The sequence below is a fragment of the Atta cephalotes genome, assembly GCF_000143395.1.
Source record: "Atta cephalotes unplaced genomic scaffold scaffold00013, whole genome shotgun sequence".
NCBI lineage: Eukaryota > Metazoa > Arthropoda > Insecta > Hymenoptera > Formicidae > Atta > Atta cephalotes.
In genome coordinates, this window is record NW_012130077.1 from 2,892,056 (window position 1) to 2,901,538 (window position 9,483).

A 9,483-nucleotide genomic window follows, 5' to 3' on the forward strand; every position below is an offset into this window, starting at 1 on the left:
AGAGAGAGAGAGAGAGAGAGAGAGAATATTATTTTTAATAATTAACACATTTTTTAAATGCGGAGAAAATAAAAATTTTGAATCGAAAATTAAAATTCCAGCAACTTAATGATTATCATTTTTTTCTATACTATTGGTCGATAATTATTTAGCTAAATTGTTTATGTCTTATTTGTAATATTTCACGTACTCTTCTGTCTTCGGAATCAGAATGAGTTCCACTGTCACCCAAGCTTGCACCGCTGCAACCGCTGACAGTGCTCATTCTACCAGATGATGATGAACCTAAGAAATTTTGTAGAATTAAAAATGCAAAGCATAAAGTATCTAATTATTTACAACAATTTTATAAGTTATAAAAGATATTTAAAAGATTTTTAAGTATACATTGAATTCTGAATCCTTTTCTAAATATTTTGTACTCTCTTAGAACTTTTGAACTTATTTTACAAAAATTCTTTTAAAGACATTCTGAATTATATTATTTGATATTTATTGAATAATTAGACAATGTAATTTATTATGTTATATTTACTTACTGGAGACGCTACGAAGACTTAAACTGCTGACAGGCCGGCGATCAGCTAATCCGCTAATACTTTCGGATTTGTTCGTAGAAGAATCGGCAACTCCAGCAGATTCTTTTGTTTCTATAATAAAAATTAGACGGAAAATTTTTCAGTTACTCTGTCTCAGAAATCAGTAAATAAATTCTAGGTATTTTAAAAGTGACCTTTTTTTCCTTTGGAGAAGAACTTTCGTATCTTGTCGAAGGGCGTCGGGGTCTTCATCTCTTCTTTCATTCGTTTTTGTATTTTGTCGTATTCCTCTCGCATTGCCATAAGCTGTCTTTGTTTGTCTTTAAAACTTTGCTGAACATCGTTTCGCTTCTGCCAATTTTCGACGAGCCTCTCCACTTCGGATATCGTAAAAACGTTGTTTTTAAAATCGTTTATGATTTCTAGAAGCTCGTCTTGGGGGCCTGATGGTTCTCTGGATTTGGTACTGCTGTTGGAAGATGTTCTGCCATAGGAAAGATTCTGACATATTTTCTGACCGCAATTATCCTCTCGTGTTCCCGAGGAATTTTCTTGGGGACATTCCTGACGAGTAGGTGTGTCTGTTCGGGATGGCGGATTCGTTGTATTCGTTGTAATTGATTTTGGACCTTTAATTATAATTTCATATATACTTTTGAAAGTAGATAAAAATTAGATAAAAATTGAAATAAAATAATTGTTCTACAATTGTTTTTTAAATTATTGCATTTTTATTAATTATACATTTAAGAAATGTAACACCGATAAATAAAATATATATTAGTATTTAAATATAATATTTAAATACTTGCCAATTATGTTATGATGAAGAGAATTTGTGGTAAAAGAGCCATCTATAAATTATATATATATGTATATAATTATTATATAATAATTGTTTGTAATGAATTGTGTATGTAACAGTTCAGGATATTTACCAGCAGCATGCATTTTCATGTAGTCCTGAAAAGGCATATTCAATCCGTTTGACGTGACGAAGGTTGTGGACGTGGGTGTGGACGGTAGTTGATTATTAATTACTAGCGTGGGCGTTGGTACAACCGAATAATTTGCTAAAGGATTTGTGATCATACTAGAGGTACTCGCTGTTTGCAGATTCGGGAGTAGAATTGTTACCGGTCTTGCAATCGGTGGTACTGAATAAGCTTCGCTTAAAGGCCTTGGTCGACAATAATCTTCTTTTTCGTTATTGATTTCGTTTGTGATCGTCGTCGGGGAGATGTCAGTGATTGAATGCGTTTCTAAATACACATTTGTATTACTCTCAAGTTCCTCTCAAGACTATTGAGACCGACTTCTTTTTAAATTTTTTACTGAATATCTTTAAATATAGGGCCAATCATAAAAAAATATTTTTTGTACAAGAGATATTTTGTGCAAAAAGTTACATAAAAAATATAGAACTCACATAAAAAGATATTGATTCTTTTTTAATTTATAAAGCATTTATATACATATATTATAATATTACTGAAAGTTATACGAATTTGAAGCAAACATTCTTATTAATTTTTCAATTTACAGTTTTGAAAATGAAATACAATTTTTGTATTTCAAATACAACAAAAATTGTATTTCATGGATTTAAATTTCTTTTTCAATATAAAATTATATCTTTTTATTTGCGTCAAATAACTTGTGTACTTATTATTATGTACATAAAACCGTACGTAATACAAATTTTAAATATCCTAACTGAAGAAAACTTCGAAATTCTTAAGGAATAGCAGAATCATTATGACAATATTTTCATAACAATTTAATATTGTTATAGGATATGTATGTTTCTTAATACCTGCTGATCGATTTGTTTGGCTCATAACTTTGAGGTAGCTGTACATGTTGGTGAACTCGTTCATTTGCTGAAGTTTTGCCCAAGGGAACCCAAAGTTATGAAACATGCAATGTAGAATTAATTAATTTAACTAATTAATTAATTATTAATTAATCATTAATTAATTAATTAATTAAACTCATCAACCATTTATGGTTCGCAGATTATTAAATTAAATGACATGACAAAATTCGCGCGAATTTTTCCAAGATATTTCTGCTTTGAAATAAGCAAAAGAAGTTCCCAGAAAAGTAAGATAGACTTCAAAAAAGAAAAGATAATTTCTATTTAATATCAAAATAAAATTTATTTCTTCTTTTTTCATTTAATTTCTAAATAGAGATTCAAGAATTCAAAATCTTATTATCACAATAAAATGCTTGAATCTTTCGAGATTAAATAAAAAAATAAATGAGAAATAACTTTTATTTTAATACCATATACGTATTAATTAAATAAAATTTATATTTTCTTTTTCGAAATGGGCATCTTACTTTTGGAAATTTATAAAGTGAATGCTTTGAGAAAAGAATAAAACATCGCGGTAGTACCGATTGTGTTCGATTATTTGCGACGTCGGTCTAAAGATGATTTTTTGTACCATGTAGCCCCGTAGTTGATGGGCTAATCTCGCGTGTCCAGCTTGCTCAGCAAGATCAGCCGGTGTTAGCTCGGAAACGTTTTTCAAGTCGCATGCCAGATCGCCACCAGGACATTCCAATAATTGCCACGCTAGTTTTTCCAGGCCAAAACGCGCGGCGAAATGTAGCAATGTCGGATTCTCTTCTGGACCTACAAAACGAATCCGTCTCTTTTTCTCAAATCGTGATCGTTTAAAGATTGTTATCTTAAAAAGTTTGGACATTATTTTATATTTTTATTCTTTCTATTATCATAACATAATAAAAAATAATAAAAAATATATTATCAGTGAAATATTATCAGTGTATATTATCAGTGAAATAAAAATCTATCAAATATATGACTTTTATTCAATTATGTAAGAGACTACTTACTCGTACAACTTTTATGGGTGGGCACTATACCAGTCGGGGTGGATAAAAGATTGAAATGAGGAGGCATATTTTTTTGAAATGCATGGACCATCCAATTGTCAAACTTTTCCCGGTCAGTAGAACTGAAGCCGAAGGTCTATAATAAATAGAAAAGAGGCAATAGTGAATTAAATATTTGAAAATTTTGTTAATTTGTTGTTTATTTACAACAATAATGATAAAGTGATAGAACTAAAAGCGAATTATTTATTATTTCTCTTATAAAATAACTGAATCTAGAGATTATCGTTAAAATCCAGTGTTAAATTAAACTAATTTTTGTAGAAATCTTTAAATCAAATTACCTGGCACATAAATTCAAGGGGATTGTCATGTGCCCTGAGAATCTGATCTAATTCCCTGAGTCTACTTTCGCATTTGACTTGTCTAACACCGAGTGAACATCCATTCTTGATTATTCTCACGCCAACCAACATAGAGACTTCGAGACATCTTTCGGGTATTGAAAATTGTAGGGCGTAAGGATTTCTTCTTTTCACATTGCTAATGTCGATCGCATCGCCGCAACGATCAACAATCACAGAGACATTATCTTTGGGACTCAACGGATCGTTTAATAAAACGATTATCCTATTCTGTCCCTGCGAACACAGTACACATATTCTTTTATTTTGTAGTGTTTCAGCATTTTTTATTTTGAAGTTTTATTTAATTATCATATATTCTATGAGCAAATGATACAAATATTCACGCGTATGTAAAGTTAATATTTTCCCTATTATTCGAGCATTGTTATTTTTTAACAAGTCTTTTAGCTATTTTTTTATAAAGTGAATATATTTCAAAAGGACTGAATGTCCTTTAATTATAATGATAAATTTTTTGCAATTTGCTATGTTCTTCTTGTATGTATCTCCTGCAATCCTAAAACATTTTAGAATTCTCTTCTATAGACATATAGTAAATTAAACTTACCAATTTAACCTTCTTTGGATGCACGGAAAATGCAGTTTTGTCGCTTCTGAGGGCTGGTGGCGGCATAGTGCCTAGAATGGCAACCGCTGCACCTAACAATTCTCCGACGAATGTTTCATCCTGATCCTTCACGAAAAACTTTCTCCATTGATCACAGGAAACTAGGCTGGATCTATAAGTATCGTTGATGTGACTGTCATGAACACCCAACATCATCGCTAGTACTTTTTCGGGGATCAGATGGTTGGTCAGATGGACGGCATGCTCTGGGTTGGTCCGGACGCGTTCCAGCAATACCGGGCACACGACGACGATTTGAAGGCGAGAAGATCGGATCTTCTGTTCTGTTTTCGGTGCTATCGGTTCCTCAATAGCAATATGACGTACTCTGAGAAATGTTTTTGGTTGAAATTTTATTCGAAATTGTGGCACGAAAAAAATATTTCGCTTTATACTTACTTGAATGGCGGCCGTCCTTGTTGACGGCTGATTTGCTCGAAACATGCAGTGAGGTAGTTAACCCATAGATTAGAAGCCTCGCTTTCCTTGCTAGAGATGAAGACGACATCGTCCTCTGTGTCTCCGTCTCTTGATAAGATTGTAGCTGAATGCGACCCTGAAACAAACAATTGAAACATCAAATTAATTGGCTCAAGTATCTGTAAGATTGCTTCTGATATGGGGACATACAGAAAAAATTCACAAATAATTTTAGACAAAAAAAAACATAGATAGTAAAATATTTTTCTAGGAAGTAGAAATGATTGGATAGTTTTATCGATAAACGATATTAAAATAATATTGAGGTTTAATTTATTTGTCTAAGTTTATTTAACATTTATTTGCAACAGATCAATTTATTAATCTGGATTTTTCTTTATATGTTAATTTGTTGCTCTATTTGACTATTCTTTAATTTTCAAAATGTTGTATATGTGTCACAAGCAACCTTGATTCAATTTTGTCATGACACATGGGAATGCATTTAATTTTCTATGACGCACATTACAGAACACGCAATATATTGTAATACAATGTGGGTGAAATAATACCATGAATAACGCGACTACCTCATGCTACATATGAAAATAATGATAAAATGAGTTAGAATTTTATTTCATAAAATTCTAACTCGGAATTAGCACACCGTGCAGCTGGTAACTTGAATCAATTGAATGAACATGATATTGTTGATACATAATTCGGATATAGAATAGGCGTGACAATTTCGCTCCTATTGAATGTTAGTAGAAACAGATAATCATTTATATTAATATTTACATATCATTTTTCTATTTAATTACAATATTTATGTTAAAAATATTCTGACATATACGATTAAAAAAATATTTTAAGAAATTTTAAGGAAGGATTAAAAAAAATTGTTTCTGAATAAAAAAAATATTAAAAATGTTCAGTTTTTTTGATTTCCCGCACATTTTTATAGAATATTTTATAAAATAATTAATAACAGTTATAGTCTATATTTATATATATATAATATCTCGTGATACAGTGATGGAGGAAAGAAGAAAGAAAATTCTATAGTCTTTATTCTACTAACGAACTGTGTGGTAATAACTTTTACTCCCGCTATGGGAGGTGCATGGCTTCCGTTTTCGGTATTTCCGGTTTTAAATTGGATTTATTACCCACGAGGCCAAGTTAAATTCATTTTAGACTCAAAATAAATTTCATGTGTATCACATTGTCCCTACATAGAATTTTAATTACTTAATTGATGGCGTTAATGTTACTTTCTTTAATATTTTTTGCACGCAATGCGCGTTCTTTTTGTCTTATTTATTTACCAGAAACTATATTTATTATAATTATTTGTATATTTTTTTTTAAATAAAAGTTCTAGTATTTTTCTTGATCGTAGCAAAAAATAATCTTGAGACCATCTTAAACTTATTCTTCAAGTTTATTTTTTTATATCGAAATATTTTATATTAAATACATATATCTAATTATTACGTTACTACCATTTTGTATTATTATAATTATTTTTTATATTATTATAATTTCGTGTTTTGTGGATTTTATTTTAACTTTTACTGTCAGTAATACTTGGTAACCATAAATGAAATATCACGGGAGATACAGTCGATTTGTAACACACGTGGGTCGCTCCTGAATGATGATAATTGCTACAAAAAGATCAACATACTCGAAGAAGCGCACGTCAGATTATACCAAGACGCAATGATTCGCTCTTTCGCAGCTTGATATACGCAATGCATTTACATTTTAATTTGCATTTTTCAAGAGTTCACATTCTCTCACTTCGACTTACGTGTTATTGCGGAAAGATCTAAAAAATTTGGCCGATTTCGTCTTTGCAATCGAGGACTAGCATAGATATCGACCATCGTTTCTTGTGAACGCTCTCGATTCAGAAGATAAGTCGTTGAAAAATTCACTACCCCGTTTCTTGTCACACCCTCCGTTTTAACTGAATCTAAATTTCAATTCTTCTACTCGTGATTACGATTGAATGTCACCGACAGTTGTGTAATATTATATATTCTCGCGCACTTTGATAACATTTTCTTTTCTTTTTTTTTTTTTTTTGGAAAAAATCTTTGCCTCTTCTAATCAAGAATAACTTCTAACAAAGACGACTCCGCGGATGTCGAAGTACGACTGCTCAAAGTCACTCTCGAGAGGAAATCGTACCGTTTATTTCGAGGCCCCACCCCGCACACATTGTTTTCACGCTCAGCTTCGGCAAGACGAATTAGGCGATGCCCATAATTTTTTTTATACGTATGGTGCATGTTAAGTTCTGAGTTCTCCATTCGAATCGTCCGTTTCTATGCTGTCTATATCAAACAATGACGGTATTATACAACCATAGGCCGAATATCTAACGATAGACTGAAATATAATCCGTTTGCATTGTTTGGATTTGTTCAAAATATAATTTATTGGTCTAGATTTTTTATATCATAATCAGAAAATATTGAATTTGAATCGTTTTGAAATAAGATTTTTAATTAGAATTTGATAAATAACCTATTTTTTGTAAAAAGTTCTAAGGATATTTTTTTATATTATTAATTTTATTTTATTTATACTAAATAAGAAAAATTCTATAAGTCAAAAGTCTTTTAATAAAGAAAAAATTAAAATAAAAATTACAGATATAAAAAAAAATTAATATATATATATATATATATTATATATATATAAAATATATATATATATATATTTATTATTGATTGTATATCTTATATTAATATTTTTTGAGTAAAAAGTCGGTACCAAATTTATGGATTTTGAAAATTTTAACTCCAATAAAAACTTAATTTTTATTTAATTTACAAAATTTTATGTTAGGAAGGAAATAAGTTAATAAATAATTAATTTTAAGAGACTAAAATACAAGAATGCAGCAATTTTGGAACAAAGAATTGAGAAATAGTCTGCGTAAATCTGATGCTACTTCAGTCTCATCTGTATTCGACTCACACGCAGGTTTGCATTTCATTAACATATCACGTATCCTACATTGGATGCATCGGGATGCGATAGCTGACGTCTTCATAAAGAATTTGTGAAAGATGCAAACACGTGTGCGTCGAAGAAACATTCTCTATTTATATTATGATAAATATTATTACATAATTATGCAATATGTGAAATATTTTTCAAAATTTGTACATAATAATATTTTATCAATTTTATTTTTATTTATTTACAACAGTAATTTCCGAATTAACTTTTTATTAGAAATTGATTGAATTTGTTATATTTTTTTCTCTTAAATTAATTATTTTAATCTCAAAATTAATTATTTATTAACTTATTAATTTGTTATTTCTTTCTCTTAAATTAAGCATTTAAAATTATCACGACTGAAAAAATGAGATAATATCGGAAGATAATTACCGAAATATTCGGCGCTCCGTTTGGCGTAATAATCTTCCGCTTTTATTCTCATTTTCACTTCACTACTAAAATCTATGCACTTATCGATTCCATCCATTCATCTTGAATCACCAAAAAGAAGATATTTATTATCTACAGTTGAAGTTAATGACCACTTAATGATTGATTCGTTGAGATGTTCATATTAAAAACATAAATTAAATTGAGTATAAGAATTTTAAAGTTTATATAAATAACACTTTTTAATATAAAAAATATTAAAAATATGTTTTAATAAAAACACGAAAGAGAGAGAGAGAGAGAGAGACAGAGAGATATTATTTCTTTGCATTTGCGAGATTAAATTCATCCATTTTATGCCGATATTTAGTTGAAAAATTAAAAAGAAAAAAGTACACGGGAGTTGACAAGGGTAAAACCGATCTGTAGCGTAAGGCGCGATGGAACTGAGCTGACATTCGAATATTTCTCGAGGATACCCGACCATCGCGTCTCGACACTTCATGCTTGGCGCAGGCGCGTCGCTAAGACAGCATCGCTCGTAGCAAGAGACTTTCTGGATCCACGTGGCGATTCATTGATCATTATTATACGTCATTATTATATGAAATCAACCAAAAGCTTTTTATAATTATCAGAACATAATTTTTAGAATTATCGCCCAGAATGTATCAAAGCATGTCCCTCGGCTAAACGTAAATCACATTTTTGAAATCTCTTACGTCCTGTATATTTGTCCATTTTTTAAATTAAATTATATAAAGATTTTATATTACTTAACAGAACAATTCTCAATAGTTTAAAATAAAAATCTTTTATTAATAATTATTAAATTTTGAAATAATGATTAACTGAAATAGGAAGAATTTTTTGATCTGTAAAATTCATCTGCAAAAGACAACTTTCAACATTTTTATTGTCCGTTTATCCTGGATCTCATACTTTTCTAAAAGTGGAGATGTAAAACAGGGGGTCCATTCAGTGATGAATTGAAATTCCTCTGGGATAACGCAGCTTTTAAAGAAAGTGCCGGTCATTTATCAACTCTTTTATTTTCACTGCCCTTTAATCCCTAAATCGCTATCATTCTAGTCTAGTAATGATTTAATCATCTTTTATTATATGTGTGTATATATATATATATATATATATATATATATATATATATATATATTAATATTAATAATTTAAATTTATAGTA

The 9,483-nt window shown here is 29.9% G+C and overlaps 1 protein-coding gene across 1 annotated transcript in view; it reads right to left on the minus strand.

Annotated features, from left to right (window-relative positions):
• Positions 1–9,483, minus strand: part of LOC105617511 (phosphoinositide 3-kinase adapter protein 1) — a 20,162-nt gene that overhangs the window by 2,037 nt on the left and 8,642 nt on the right. Inside the window, exons 4-14 of the mRNA XM_012199066.1 lie at positions 4,845–5,001; positions 4,386–4,773; positions 3,755–4,051; positions 3,411–3,546; positions 2,996–3,186; positions 2,356–2,422; positions 1,478–1,801; positions 1,352–1,393; positions 734–1,168; positions 540–650; positions 191–285 (exon numbers count right to left, since the gene is read on the minus strand). Of these exons, the coding sequence (XP_012054456.1) occupies positions 191–285; positions 540–650; positions 734–1,168; positions 1,352–1,393; positions 1,478–1,801; positions 2,356–2,422; positions 2,996–3,186; positions 3,411–3,546; positions 3,755–4,051; positions 4,386–4,773; positions 4,845–5,001 (2,243 nt within the window). The remainder of the gene's footprint in view (positions 1–190; positions 286–539; positions 651–733; positions 1,169–1,351; positions 1,394–1,477; positions 1,802–2,355; positions 2,423–2,995; positions 3,187–3,410; positions 3,547–3,754; positions 4,052–4,385; positions 4,774–4,844; positions 5,002–9,483) is intronic.